The sequence below is a fragment of the Kwoniella dejecticola genome, chromosome 9, assembly GCF_000512565.2.
Source record: "Kwoniella dejecticola CBS 10117 chromosome 9, complete sequence".
NCBI classification, from domain to species: domain Eukaryota; kingdom Fungi; phylum Basidiomycota; class Tremellomycetes; order Tremellales; family Cryptococcaceae; genus Kwoniella; species Kwoniella dejecticola.
This window is the reverse complement of record NC_089309.1, coordinates 427,242-441,703: the sequence shown is the minus strand read 5'-3', so window position 1 is coordinate 441,703 and position 14,462 is coordinate 427,242. Positions and strand designations below refer to the sequence as shown.

Below are 14,462 nucleotides of genomic sequence, written 5' to 3'. Positions count from 1 at the left end.
GCTGTATCTACCGTCTGAGAGCTCTTCTATGTTCCTCCACGAGCTCGCAGACGCGGCACCTTCTGCTACAGCATGTCCCTATCAGAACAGGAGTACAACGCGATAGATGAGTTCAAGATCCCCGCAAGCCGCCTGACTTACACGACCAGCCCTGACATAGGTGTCTTTGGTGCCAACTATTTGGATGAGCTGGTAAACGCTAAGATGACGGCGTGGCTGCAACGTAATCCGCTTGCGTCTGAGGAAGATAAGGGAGAGGCTCGCCATGCAATCACCGTCAGTTCAGCTGTGTTCCCGATTTGGACCTTCGTCCAGGTGAGTATGGACCCCGCCCTGTTGCTCTACACGGTCCCTGAAGATACCTGTGCTGACATGCAGACAAAGCATGACAGGGAACCATCAGCTGGAAGATGCACCGTTCAGGTGGCCAATCAATTATGGTGCCATCATCTTCAGAGGCTACCCAGTGGCAACATCGCCCGCGAACGTCGGTCATGCTCGAACTAGCCAAATTGTCACATACTTTGCAGTCAACAGACGAGAGTGGCTCTGAACAACGGCAGACAGATACTACCAGCTTGCAGCGATACCACACGCTAAAGTACTACATGTACGAAGATGCTCAAACCCTCTTCGTGTCAGCTTATGGGCGCCTTCTCACCGAAATGGCTTGGGCACAGCATCGTCGAAAGGGATCGACTTTTCTGGATGAGACCAGGATCGAGCGAGAGAAACAGGAAATGCAATCATGGTGGGATAAGAAGCTCTCTGAAGCTCTGGTGACCGTGTATGACCAAAGCAAGCCCAAATGGAATGTTTCCACAACTCAACGCCAAGAATTTCGTAGGCTCCATGATCGAGCCTTCTCGCTTGGTTCGTTCACCGGACTATTAGACGACTTGGCTTTGCTCACCCGCGTGGAGCTTGGTCGGATGGATCAGAACTATCCAAGGATCCAACCACTGTACGCAGAGGACATAGCTTCCAGTCACGAAGAAGACCAGTTAGCTCAAATTCAGGCTGCCCAGTCTGCCGAATGACCTTCGACTTTGGACTCTTCCCACAATCGACGTCTTGGGCGCGTATGGTGTAGTGCTCATACTCGCAGCTCAGTGTCAGTGTCGGTATGATATGTCGAGATTTACATGCGTCCTTTGTTATCTGTGTTCATGCCTTGAGGTCATGCAGCTTGTCGAGCGCTCGGACGAATTCCGAACACGTCATTGAGCTTCGCGAAGATCCGTCCGACACAGAGCCCCATCCTTTGCGACGTTCCCCAGGTCCCAGGTCGAGCGATGGCGCATGATGTCAAAGGAGCTGAGTGAAGGCGGCGGATATCCCTTCATACTCCTCCCATCCAATACTATGTCACAAGGAGTTCAGGCTTCCTCGAGAATGACGTGTTTGAGGAAAGCGCCAATGAAGAAGTCATTGAGCGTCATGTTTATCCTTTCACAACATTAGGGCTGCAACCGACTTCTGAGTTGACATATAGTTACTAAGCACAAGCAAAGGCCTAAAGCGTATGTAAATGCCTATATGTTTGACTCTTCGAGACTGCCTCGTACAATCCTATCTTCATCTCTGTCTCGACTTGCTTCGGGAGAGACTTTTCAACTTGCTAGTCCCACTCACTGCATTCCGTGGCCATTTAGACCTTCTGACCGCTTTGCATTAAGCAAGCTCGCAACTCAACCCTTCCCTATGTCGACAAACATGGATCCAGTCTATCTTGGAGAGGTTGATTATTCGGAAACACCCTCATTTGAGACGGGGAAACCAGAAGAAATTCCATATTTGGTCGGAGAGCGAATGAAAGAATGGGACATAGAAACTCGCTCACTGAAGAATTCCAGGTTGTTCGAGGCGGCGCTAAACTCACATTACAGGAAGTTTCCGCCATCTCGAAGTTTTATCGTGAGTGCGGTGGACTTCTCTGATCACTCCGTATGTGCTGATGAGACATGGAATTGTAGGGTAAGATCGGATGGAAGGTTAATTCTCGGTCAGAGCCGAACGAGCGTTCATCAGCCATGACTGAGCTTATATCTTTGGCAACAGACGATTACCTCTCACTGAGTATGGATGACCGAGACAGATATAACGGGCTGAAACAACAGGTGATCGGAGATGCTAAATGTAAGGCGATCGAAACCTGCATGTCAATTGTTGAGCAGCTCTGTCAAACACAAGAAGAGCAATATGGAAGCTCCTGGCTAAGAGAAAAGATTCCAGGAGCGGGTATGACTGCCCTTGAATATCAGAGTGACATCTTGGAGGATGCCTGGGAGGATCAAGTGGACTGGGTGCTGTCAAAACTCAAAAGGAAAAGTCACACATGGTCAATCGAGCCATCTAATAACGGATCGGTAGTACTAAGTGACATCATCAATCAAGCTTTTGGGGCGGGAAAGGCTAAGATCACTTTGGATTCCGAAAGTCTTGAGACTTACGTGCTCTTACCTTTTGACACGTCCAAGTACATCGATCGGCCGTACACCATTCTTAACACCGACATTAAAAACCCCGTTCACTCTTGCCTGGATAGTACTACTCTTTGAGGCGAATGACGAGAGCGAGGATAGGCTATCTGTATCTCGGAAGCTTCTGAATGCCTCGATGACAACGGACAGCTCAATAGCTAATGTTGGCAGTGCGAGAAATTTTGTAAATAAGACTTTGTACGAGACTACGCAGGATGGGTGATCGATGATGACCGTGACAAAGAAAATTCTCGGATCACGAGCGGACCTTCATGAGTGCAAGATCTTAAGTGGCTTTGACTTACGACATCAATGTGGATTGCTCGTCGGAACCATCCCATCCTGGGAGCTTCTTGTTTATGCATTCACAGACATACTCACGAGAATGAGATACGTCCCAGATGAGCGTTTTGCGTCTTCACTCATGTATATATGCGCACGGAATGAGGCTTGGTTGGAAGCGACGACTCTTGACGCAATTGCTTCACAGCTGATGATGCCTCGCAATCATTCACGTCATAGCAAGAAGATATTGACTCGAAGGATCTTTCCGAAACTGAGCTTCGTGAAGGACCAAGAGGCAATATTCAGTGGACTTATTGGTTGCTCGATATTTGGCTAGGCTCCAGGATGCAGAACGACCAGAAAGAATCACAAGGAGGGAGCCTGTAGTGCACAGCTTTGATCAGGAAGCCTTCCCAAGATGAAGCCCCGCACGGATCGCCTTGCATAATGTGATGTTCGCAGGTCTTCTATTCCAGAATCGAGAAGCGGACATGTTGCGTCACCGAGATCCTTTCTTACATACGCACCACCTACCCTCAGCTTCGTTATGAAAATGTGTTCAAGCGACGAGGCATGGAAGCGTCGTCCAAGGGTATATATATAGTCCGTGTCACGCATTTGGCCCAAGCTCCCCCCTCTGTATCATCACTCGCCGTTTTGGTAGGCCTTCATCAACTTTGAAGCCTTCTATTCAGACTGCTGAAGCCCCGCTCCACTTTTCCTCCAACTGCACAGGATTTGTTTTCAGCCACAGGATGTCTGTAGACCTAAGACCTGCTTTACTTGCAGGCACTGATTGGTCGTCAAAGCCCGCCATCCAATGGCTGGGCCCCGAAACAGTCGAGAGGCTAATAACGGAAAGGCTCGAAGAATCGGCCAATGAGCACAAGTCATCTGGCTTATTCTTCAAGAAGCGCGACAGTGCGCCTTCCGAGGACGCAATGCGAGCTCATTATGTCAATAATCCTCCTTTGGACAGACTTCGTGTGAGATACTCCCACCATCTTCTTAATAGTGTGAAGAAGCGATGCTGACTCTGTATCAACAGGGTATGGTTGGCTGGTATACTGACCACTCCAACGATGCCTTAGAATCCGGTCTTATCGAAAGTCAAACTCTCGCTCAAAGTGATACAGCCATGACCGATAAACCATCAGACATAAGGCAGCTTGCATCTTTGTGCCCGAGTCTTCAACAAATACAGAGAAGCGGATATAGCTATAGCGCTGACGATCAAAATGCAAGGTTCATCGAATTGAAGAATCGGTCATTCGGAGACATCAAAGCCAAAGCGCTTGAGGTCTGTTCCTCGACCGTCAAAGAGATGGGTGACATACAGAGAAAGCGATACGGAACAACATGGCTGGACGACAACGTCCCCGGAGAAGATAAGACTTTCGCTGATGCTCAAGGTGATGCACTCGGTTTGTTATGGGACAAATCTTTCGAGATGGCTTTATGGAAGTTGAAGAAGGAAGTAAGCGGGATCTTGACATCGCAACGCAAGACTGAAGAAAGAATGGGGCAACCTGGAGAGACGATTGATTATCATCTAGGCGCTGGCAAAGCCCTGCTCACTCTGGACGGGGAGACGCTCAGGACTGACTTGTTCTTCGGTGCTGCTGATAGTCAGGAAGCCGGGATAAATGGCTCACTCACTTTGAAGGGTCCCGCGTACTCGGTCCAGACAGCTGAAGATTACACGGCGCAGAATGAGGTCAGGGTCGAAGAGCCTTCCATGTACAGGAAGATCTTCTGTCTCTAGACTTCCATAAGGTCTATTGCGTGGAGGACGCATCCATTGAGGGCGCACAAAGACACTTGCTCGATAAATAGCGTACAATATATGTATGAGACGCAACGCATCATGAATTGGAGTAATTCTCATAACAGCTTGCATGTATCCTTGCAAGTCGGCTCGGAAGTGCCTGGATTTGCTGATGGAACCAAACAAATCGGCAACTGCCTGCAGGGAATTGCACCTTGTGGAAAAAGTGAGATGGCTCAATTGTCGGGGTTCAGATCATTACCAGCCATCCTCATCTTTTAGCTTTACACAGTCAATCTTTATCTACCAGGATTCACATTTCTTACAGTACTAAATTAGATTTTCAGGTCATCGTCATGAGGAACACCATCGGGAGACCAGCTGAGAAGGGAAATGAAGGGTTTATGCAATCCCGATTGTCTCGTCCGACGGTATCGCTGCGTATTGCAGAGCCATTTACCCTTCTTTCTCAATATACCTACTTGCTTTGGTGAATACAGCGAGACCGCCCCCACACGTCACTTGGCGCCTCCATACAGTCCTTGAGCATCAGAAGGCTTCTTCCTACCGGACCCTGGCAGAAAGAATAGAGAATAGAACTTACCGTTAGTGCGCGGTCTAGTCTAGTCTAGTCTGGTCTCATGTTCTAGCGATCGTATTGCATCGTCAACCCATCTTTGACGATTCGGAAAAGAAGCTTCGTCTTCATCTCATTACCTCTTGCCATCTATCCTCCTATCCTCGTTCCTTCTTCTTCATCGTTCGTCCTCGTCATCATCCTGCGACTCGCTTCTCAGTTCAGCAAAACAAGCCCAGAGGGCAAGCACATTCACTTATAATCACTGGGCGGAAACTCGACAGTAGATCTGTCAATCCCGATCTGGAAACAACTCAAGACCGGTTCTTGCATTTTCTTAGATCATCACCATAGATTTAGCTCTGGATAGCTGGATATAGGAAGCAGTACACTTGTGCAAGATGCACCATCCACTCACCAAACCCTCCTCATTCCTTTTCGCTCTCTCGTTCCTCTTCTCCCCTTCAGCATCGGTCTCAGCACAACACAGGAATCTACCTAGAAACCCAAGGCAACACCCTCATCTGGATGAGAGGTTGATGCCTATCACAGCGACCACGACGGTCGTTGTTCAACGTACAGCGACTCATACGGTATGGGTTCAGCCAACTGAGCAAGTGGTAGTCTCTGCTCCAGGCATAGGAGGTGGATCAGGATCAGGCTCGGGATCAGATGGCGAGAGGTCCTCCAGCTCATCGAGCTCAAGCGTATCTGTAGAAAGCTCGAGTGCTGTCCCGACAATCTCATCAACTTCGAGCTCTGTTGAAACCGCCTCAGCATCGTCCTTCGCTGATTCAGCCTCGATCAGCCTCGCCTCAGCCGCATCAGCATCAGTTTCAGCCACTCCGTCCGGGTCAGTAGTAGCTTCCGCTTCCTCATCGGAATTCGATGGATCAGCTGTACCCTCAGAAACCTTCATCTCCGACTTTCCTTCTGCATCTTACACCTCGTCTCTCGCTTCCTCGACGATTGGCGCAAGCTCGTTTCACCCAGCACACTCCTCAATCTACCCTTCCGACATACCCTCTTCGTCTTCTTACTCCTCAAATATCTACTCAACATCGTCATCTGCGGTTGAAAGCAGCATAACAGACGCAAGCTATAGCTCGAGTTCACAAGGAGGGAAATCGGCTTCGACGTCGTCGAGCTCTTCTTCTGCCAGCGCAGAAGGATCGAGCTCCTCGTCGAGCAGTATCTCCGATTTCCTATCCTCAGCGACATCCCACTCGCATAGCGCCTCGCGAACTTCGACTTCTGCTTCCACATCCCAGACTGCCTCCATCACCGACGCTGAGACTGCTTCTCTGACCGAAAGCGAGACTGCTAGTCGGACAGCTTCTTTAACAGCTAGCGAGACGGGATCTCTCAGTCTAAATGAGACTGAAGCTGTCACTGCTACATCTGCTTCTGACCATCCTTCCGTGACGGCCACTTCGACTCTATGGCCGAATATTACTTCGACTTTGACTTCTGACTTCGCTTCTTCCACCTCGACCAACCTTCCCTTCTCTGAATCGTTGACATCGTCTTTCGAACCTTCCTCATCACCCTCCGCTTCCGCCTCCCTGAACATCTCAGCTACCGCCTCCGTCACATCTACCTCTAGCTCAGCTTTGGCCTCGGCTTCAGCAAGTAGCGGCTTACAACCCATCGAATCAACCATCATGGCTGCTTATTACCCTGATTGGGCTGCATCTCACTTATCTCCCGAGCAAGTAGACTGGACGCGATTTGACGTGGTCGATTTTGCCTTCGCGCTACCCACGTCGGATAACAACCTCCAATTCACCCAAGATGACTCGGAAGACCTGCTGAAGAGGCTGGTCAAAGCCGGACATGCTAATGGAAAACGAGTAAAACTCTCGATCGGTGGATGGACAGGTTCGGCCTATTTCTCCACGATCTGCGGTAATTCTTGGTCGAGATCGACTTTCGTCTCCAACATCCTTGCAGCCTATAACAATTACGGATTAGATGGGATAGATATTGATTGGGAATACCCTGGAACGACCGGTGCAGATGGCAATGCTATCTCCAACAACGATTCCGCCAATTTCCTCTTGTTCCTACAAGAGCTGAGAGCTGCCCTTCCTTCGGGAGCGCTGATCACTACCGCTACCCAAGTCTGGCCCTTCGCGGGCTCGAATGGTAGTCCGATGTCGGATGTTAGCGAGTTCGCCAAGGTCATTGACTGGATCTTGATCATGAACTACGATATTTGGGGATGTGAGTGGCTTCTCTTTTGACTGTCGTAATGTTTCAAGCGATTTGCTGATATTAGATTACGATAGCTTCTTCTACGCCTGGACCAAACGCACCGCTCTCGGACGCATGCGGAAACTCCACTCAGCCTTTAGCTAATGCCTATGCCGCCGTCTCCTCATGGACAGGCGCTGGTATGCCAGCTAACCAAATCACGTTGGGTGTACCTGCGTGAGTCCTGACAAGCTCAGTGAGAAAGGCTGGACGCTGATCAAGGCGATGGTACTTCTAGGTACGGATACTTACAACAATCTTCCGCCAACTCACTGAAGCAGAAGAAGCGATCCGCGTTCCCTCAACCGCCTCACAAGAACTCTACTCGAAACGAAGCCAGAGCATCCAAAGTCACTATCTACAACGACTGGGGAGGTTCTTCAGACGGACAGATCATGTTCGATGACTTGATCACTCAGGGCGCGTTGAAATTGGTTGATGGCGAATACGTCGGCACTGGTGGATTCGTTAGACACTGGGATGCTTGTTCAAGTACAGTGGGTCTTCTTCTCCATGTCACTGGTCATCCCAGCCTATCGATCGTGGTGCTTTTAACCGTCTCGCTGACCACCTCGATGTTGTTTTCAGCAGCCGTGGATCAAATCCACTTACTCAGACCAGATCATCACGTACGACGACACGCAATCGATGAATCTGAAAGGGCAATTTGCGGCTCAAGTCGGTTTGAGGGGATGTAACATGTTCTCGATAGATGGTGATTGGACTGGATCTTCTTGGCCTCTCACAGATGCCGTCAGGTCTGGTCTAGGCCTATGAGCGGAATCATAGTTCACCTCAAAACTTTCGGAGGAAAGTGAAGGATAAAGGACAGAAGAGAATGGTATAACCCTAGAGCTTATATCACCCTCATAATCTCATATCCTCGAATATCTGTATAATAATTTAATACCTGTTTTGGGCCTTGACGGTCATACCGGACATTTATACTGTAGTATGCATGGATGCATATCAACTGATCTTGCCATTCGCTCAGAAGTGTTCTGGCGGTGATATAACTTTGTTTGATTGTTTGATTGACTCGGCCTGCACAACCGTGCCTGACATCGGTCTGTTTTGGGTTTTTGGGACTTTTTCCACCATATCAAGTACGTTCTAACCTTCAACAATCATCTTGCCTGACTATCGTTTAGCTCAAGAGAATATTCGAACTTACTCTGATCTCGCCGTAGTCTGTCAAGATGGTAAAACAATTGGTTGTGTTCGACTTCGATTGGTCCTTCGTCGATCAAGACACCGACAGATGGGTCTTCGAGGTTCTTTCGACCGAGTTGAGGAGGTTGTTGCAGTCTCGAAAGTCTGCTGGGTCGGGTATGCAATGTACGCCGGATGTAGTGTGAGTCACGATGACCCGCAAATTGATTTTCAAACTGAGAGGAGCAGTGAAGAGGAGAATAGAAGGACAGCGGGAGAGCCAGCGCTGCCTGGACTTCGTATGACATGAGCGCAGAGTAGGTGAAGAGCCTTGGGCGATCATCAGCTAAGAGCAGATGAGTGGGTCGTGGGGAAGGGTGAGGCGATGAGGAGTCCCTGTGCAGATCACATGAGCTGAGACAATGGGGGCATGATATGCTGCAGCAACGACACGATGAAGGATTTGTATGAGAAGGGGTTCAAGAAGGAGGACATCCTTGAAGCTCTTAGGATATTACCATTTGTGAGTTCTGCATCTGTTCTGCTCTATTCACAGTCTCCATATCACAAGCACTGTGGATCATAACTGGAGCGAAGGCTGACAGAATATGTTATAGCATCCGGCTATGAAGCGAGCTGTCACCTCGCTACAATCTCGATCAAAAGACACGACTTTCTTGTGTTTGTCCAACTCGAACGAAGTGTACATAGGCACCATCCTCGAGGTGAGCTAGATGCCCTGCCCAATTCCTCCAATAACAGCATAGATCTATGGAATGGCATTGACTGATCGGGTGCTCATAGAAACACGGTCTTTCGAACTTGTTCGCCGACATAATCACCAACCCCGCACATTGGAACCCGGATGCACCTGACCACTTGATTATCGGACGAAGGTTACCCGCATCAGAACCACCCCACGGATGCGGTGTAGGATGCTTAGCCAACATGTGTAAAGGGGACGAGCTCGATGCTTACCTCGCTTCTCACGGTGGAAAAGACTCATACGAGAAGATAGTATACGTCGGAGATGGTGGAAACGATTTCTGCCCTTTATTGAGAATGCGAAAAGGCGATTTAGGGTTGGTGAGAAAAGGCTTAGAGTTAGATGCAAGGGTGAAGGAGGAGGGTGAAAAGGCTGGATTGAAGATTGATGTGAAATATTGGGAACAAGCTTGGCAGATCGACGAGTGAGTGATCAAGGCTTGCGTCCACGAAGAGTGTCCTGTCCTTCTGCTTTTTTTTTCCACGCTGACCGGGTGCTGCTCTGCCAATCTTCTTATCAGATACTTCCAAGAACTCTAGATGTGCCAGTCGCCGAAAAATGGAATTGGATTTAGGGAGTCTGACTGCGGGATACGACGACAACGATGTAGAAACATGCGCGCAGGGTCATACTGGTACAAATACAATGCATACACAATCCGATGTTCAGACTATATCCTGTATCCTTGACCGTCCTTTATTTGATCATGCAATGCCGACCAGACGCCTCTTGCTGATTCTGCTGCTGGTGCCGCTTCCAAAGTAAGGTTCTTCAGCGGTTTGATCTTTGCTCCGGACGAATTTAGCAGTAAGTCGACCTGTGGGGGGAAGCACTCATCAGCGTCCGCATTCTTTGCGCACTTCTACGATCAACGATTCTTCGTGATAGTTTCTAAGGCGGAGGAGATATGCAGACAGTGATGTTGGGGCAATACTCACTTTATTCCTCACTCCATCCATCTCCAATTTGTTCACACATATCACCTTATCCCGACCATTCACTGCGCAACCATCCCATATGTCAGCTAGCCATACAACAAATGAGTGATCAATCTAGCTGACCATAATGACCCCTCAAGACAGCTGCTTTCCCCCTCTTCATCCTTCGAACTACGAATTCCACATCTGGGTTTTCTCGAGCAAGGTTTATGAGCGGTTTACGGATGAACGATCTACCAGTATAACACAAATCAGCATCTGCAATCAAGTTTCCGAGCCCAGCGCGATATCGCTGTATCAAACATCGAGACTTGTTCAAAGCAGCACCACCCACCTTATACCGTGCTGTGAAGGCGATTCAGCATCATAGTCAAAGATCAACTTCCTGAGAGGAGTCAAGAAGTGATTGTATCCCGGTATGGGGTACGTTTTCGGTATTGACGATGAGGAAGGTATCAGTCGAGGCATTGCGATTGACGGAAGGAGGGCGAAAAATCTTGAGGATAGATGTGGTAGCTTATTGATACTTGTTGTTCTGTCGTGATGTAAACAGATGCACAGATTGATACACTTTACAAGCACGAATTGCAGACTTGCGAAATCTCGAGAAGGGGAAGCGGAAGCAAGCGGAATCAATTGTTATTGATAAGCGTCTCATCAAAGCCTGACATTTAACTGTGTGTTGGAAGGAAACGCCACATCATGCGCTTTTGCCTAGCTTCCCTTAAAACCTCGCTTGGAGCAACTGTGGTCCGCATCATCACTCTCACATCATCATCACGAGCTCAACAGATCCTTGAGCCAGCCTATATAATGAAATATGCGAAGCACGATAGTAGAGGTGAATGGCACAAGAACAAATCAGCAGAAAATTGCTTGCCCATCTGCCCACATCCACTTGGTACAAGCTCGCCCTGCTGCCTCATCCTCATGGGTGGCAGGGTCCGAGACTTCCTGCGACCCATTCCAAGGAGACATCCACGTGCATGTGATGGAATCTTTGTCGCCTTGGAATCGTGATATGACCATTCTGCAAATCCTCAATGGCTTTCTTGAGCCTTTGCTCCCGGTATTCGAGTGCGGTCGAAGTCGAAGAGTCTGATGTGCCGCTTCCATCTTCAAGAAGGTCCGGGTTAAACGCGGTGATGGAGCACAACAAAGTATGGTCGAAATGACGGCAAATAGCTTCATTAAGCGTCTGATTCCAAAGACGATCAGATACCTTCGTCATGCTTTTATAACGCTTCTTTTGTTCTTTTTGAGCAACCTTGAGGGCTTTATGAGTTTGTCGAGAGAGCGCTCTCATCGAGTCGGAGAATAAATATTCCATCTTCTCATCCCATATAATCCTGGCTTCTTGTAATGACGCCCTGACTGCAGTATCAGCACTCTGCAAATTCAGGGACATATCTGAGTCTTTTGCTTCGAGAGCTTCCTGTGGCAGAGATGCAAGAGCTCGGAGTTCGTATTGGCCCTGCACTATTGTGCGTCTTAAGCTGCTCATTTTCCCCAAGTCAATATCCTGACAGCCCTGGTCTGATTGATTTTTCGAGACAACGAGACTGCTTTCGTGCGGTCGTCTATACTGTGAGCTCCACATCGAAGCGAATGAGAATCCGGGATAGTCCTGGGGTTGGTACGTCGTTGCCTCCGAATTGGCCGTGAGGGTGGCGCCGTATCCAGTATAGTCGGTGGATCCGTCGTCAGATTGTCGGTGAGCCATATTGAGCCAAGAAGTTTTATCTTGGGGGCGGTTCATTCGGTCAGTGTATGTTTGTGATAGTTGCAGGGATTGATGATACAGCAAGCAGTTCATGTACATACAAATCGCAAAGATCTCTGGCGACTCTGTTTCACAGTCGATATCGCTGCCTCGGCACCGGTTCAAAGGTGGGACTAGCCTTCCTTTGACGCCAGTCGTGCTTAGATGCGGCTCTGGGGTCTCGGCAGTACCGTTAACTGAGGGAGTCTGACGGTTAATCGTATCCCTTGTCCTTACTCTTCAACTTGTGAGGTACGCCGACCGCAGCGAGGGATGGCACGGGACTGCCGGATCTCAAAATCTCGCAGCTGATGGCCAATCGCGAGAGCAGATCACCCTTTTCGCAGAGTGGACTCGTAGGCGACACAAGGGAGGCAAGCTTCTTGCGGTGTACCGTACGAAGGGCATGAAAAAACCATGTTTACTGTACGATGCCATCGGCAAGCTGTGTAAATCAAATGTATATCTTCCTGAATGGATACGGAGTTCGCGGTGGGAATTTACAATAGCAGAATTTGTACCTGGAGATTCCAACGCTGAAGACTAAAGACTGAGATAATGTTGCCCCAAATCATTCAGCGTCCCATCAGCATTCTCCAAACCGTAAGTCATGGTGCTGAACTTGGGTAGAGCGCCAAACCATGCCCATCTTTCTACGTATGCTGCTCCTTCACCCTTAAACCAAGCTACAGCAGTATCCATGAACGCTTCTTGTTTCGCCGCGTCGCACACTTCCCCGGTGGAGAAATCTTGGCAGTCGAACTCGGTCACCCATATTGGCTTGCCGTCTGTTGGGAAGCCCTATGAGGTACAGGCAATGAATAGTCAATTAGCTTTCGGACTCACACAGTCGGACATTATAAAGGCTATCCATGCCGATTGATAGTCAATTCATGCGATCAGTCAACGGGATGGGAAGACTGCACTCACCTTGATATATGTGAACAGGTCTTCCACTACCGTACCGTAGAAATGTATAGGCACGAAATCGTATTTACAGTTCCCTGCACAAGCCGTGACCCATTGCTGCGGTAACACGGGTCTCAGTGAGCATGTGCAAGGCTGGTCCTCAACATAGTCTACATTCTGCACTCACGCTGAACCATGTCTTATCCCCTCCTCGAGCCACAGCAGGACTCCCAATTTTCACATTGCCAGTGACCTTTGCCGTCCATTGTTGATGCAGCGCAGCTGCGTGTGCGGTATCTTTGATATTCGATCCTCCTACATCCGCGCCCATGTCCGCTATAAGGATGGGATCATGCAATAGGAGATCAGCAAGAGTGTTGCAAGATATGTAAATTTGGATCTCGGAGATTCGCAGCTCTTGCGATTCAGACAGATTAAGGGGTTGCTACGACACAACACCGACAAGAATGGACCGAAAGGCCGAATCTTGGGAAAGTAGACTCACGCTCATTGAAAGACATGATATACTGCACGCCACCCGCTGGCCCCGCAAAGGAATTAGCCATCTCCTCACCCCATACACAGGCTACGAACTCCGTCTGCATCCCAGGGAACGGATCAACACCCCAGTTCCAATACCATCCCAAATTCTGTACGGCCGTCAATTGTTGATATGCCGTATTATCCAATCCTAATCCAGCTTGTCCCCCTGAACCGATCCCTGCCCCCGCTCCTCCTGCTCCGGAAGAAGTGGGGGGTGCACTAGCGGCTGGGGCACTAACACTAGCACTAGCTGGAGGTGCTGCCGATACGGGAGGAGCTACAGCTGCCGGAGAGGAGCTTCCAGGTGGAACAGCTACAGCAGGAGGAGAGCTTGCTGGAGGAGATGGCGGCGCAGACATTGGAGGTGCAACAGGCGGTTGACTTGCTGGAAGAGCAGCTGTAGCAGGAGGAACAGGGGCAGTAGTTGATTTTGGTCTTCCCCAACTACTCCACACTCCTCGGTCGTACGCTGCTATATTCCCTTTGTTGGAGGCTGAGAGGGCAGTGACTTCGATAGAGGGAATGGTAGGTCCAGCACTTGATTTTATTGGCGCAAGGACGGTGTTTTCAGCGCTGTTGAGCGAGGAGGCGTTCTCTGCGAAAGCGGCTATAGCACCAGGAGTGTCCCCTTCTCCAGGCGAAGATGACGTAGAGGACTTGACGGCGCAACTTCGTCGAGCTGGCGCGGCGAGGGCGGGTAGTAAGAAGGGAAGGATTGTGAGCGGTATTATTTGATGCATGACGCAAGATTGTTGATGGATAATACTCTGGGTGAGGATCAGGTTAAGCAAGACTTGGGGGAAGAAGTAATGTTGCCACCTATCAAAGGTGCTCGCAGCCGTGGATGAACGAATGAATGAAGCCTCGTATGGGCGAGTGAGCGAGTCAGTGAGGGATAGTGAGGGAACGGGTGAGTGGTAAGCCAGAATAGGTCAATAAAGATTCAATGTGACTTGTGTGGTATCAGTTGATAGATTGTATTCACACGTTCTTGATTAACATTATACGAAAAGCTCAAATCTA

General features: G+C 49.2%; 8 protein-coding genes across 8 annotated transcripts; 5 read left to right on the top strand and 3 right to left on the bottom strand.

Annotated features, from left to right (window-relative positions):
• Positions 1-72: 72 nt before the first annotated feature.
• On the top strand, positions 73-1,040 carry I303_107121 (uncharacterized protein; the record flags this gene model as incomplete). The annotated part of the gene is made up of 2 exons (XM_018409804.1): positions 73-315; positions 393-1,040. The coding sequence occupies 2 exons, from the start codon at positions 73-75 to the stop codon at positions 1,038-1,040; spliced, it is 891 nt and encodes a 296-aa protein (XP_018260807.1).
• A 676-nt stretch (positions 1,041-1,716) lies between these two features.
• On the top strand, positions 1,717-2,561 carry I303_107120 (uncharacterized protein; the record flags this gene model as incomplete). Its single annotated transcript, XM_018409803.1, has 2 exons — positions 1,717-1,917; positions 1,977-2,561. 2 exons carry the CDS (start codon positions 1,717-1,719, stop codon positions 2,559-2,561), a joined length of 786 nt encoding a protein of 261 aa, XP_018260806.1.
• Positions 2,562-3,523: 962 nt separating this feature from the next.
• On the top strand, positions 3,524-4,533 carry I303_107119 (uncharacterized protein; the record flags this gene model as incomplete). Its single annotated transcript, XM_018409802.1, has 2 exons — positions 3,524-3,754; positions 3,817-4,533. The coding sequence occupies 2 exons, from the start codon at positions 3,524-3,526 to the stop codon at positions 4,531-4,533; spliced, it is 948 nt and encodes a 315-aa protein (XP_018260805.1).
• Positions 4,534-5,514: 981 nt separating this feature from the next.
• Positions 5,515-8,146, top strand: I303_107118 (uncharacterized protein; the record flags this gene model as incomplete). The annotated part of the gene is made up of 4 exons (XM_018409801.1): positions 5,515-7,339; positions 7,405-7,546; positions 7,608-7,866; positions 7,961-8,146. 4 exons carry the CDS (start codon positions 5,515-5,517, stop codon positions 8,144-8,146), a joined length of 2,412 nt encoding a protein of 803 aa, XP_018260804.1.
• A 422-nt stretch (positions 8,147-8,568) lies between these two features.
• Positions 8,569-9,715, top strand: I303_107117 (uncharacterized protein; the record flags this gene model as incomplete). Its single annotated transcript, XM_018409800.1, has 4 exons — positions 8,569-8,723; positions 8,966-9,044; positions 9,139-9,246; positions 9,326-9,715. 4 exons carry the CDS (start codon positions 8,569-8,571, stop codon positions 9,713-9,715), a joined length of 732 nt encoding a protein of 243 aa, XP_018260803.1.
• Positions 9,716-9,957: 242 nt separating this feature from the next.
• Positions 9,958-10,693, bottom strand: I303_107116 (mitochondrial 54S ribosomal protein mL43; the record flags this gene model as incomplete). Its single annotated transcript, XM_018409799.1, has 4 exons — positions 9,958-10,104; positions 10,226-10,287; positions 10,349-10,458; positions 10,560-10,693. The coding sequence occupies 4 exons, from the start codon at positions 10,691-10,693 to the stop codon at positions 9,958-9,960; spliced, it is 453 nt and encodes a 150-aa protein (XP_018260802.1).
• A 460-nt stretch (positions 10,694-11,153) lies between these two features.
• I303_107115 (uncharacterized protein) lies at positions 11,154-11,948 on the bottom strand (the record flags this gene model as incomplete). The annotated part of the gene is made up of 1 exon (XM_018409798.1): positions 11,154-11,948. One exon carries the CDS (start codon positions 11,946-11,948, stop codon positions 11,154-11,156), a length of 795 nt encoding a protein of 264 aa, XP_018260801.1.
• A 582-nt stretch (positions 11,949-12,530) lies between these two features.
• Positions 12,531-14,179, bottom strand: I303_107114 (uncharacterized protein; the record flags this gene model as incomplete). Its single annotated transcript, XM_018409797.1, has 4 exons — positions 12,531-12,788; positions 12,918-13,013; positions 13,084-13,232; positions 13,402-14,179. The coding sequence occupies 4 exons, from the start codon at positions 14,177-14,179 to the stop codon at positions 12,531-12,533; spliced, it is 1,281 nt and encodes a 426-aa protein (XP_018260800.1).
• Between the last annotated feature and the right edge of the window lie 283 nt (positions 14,180-14,462).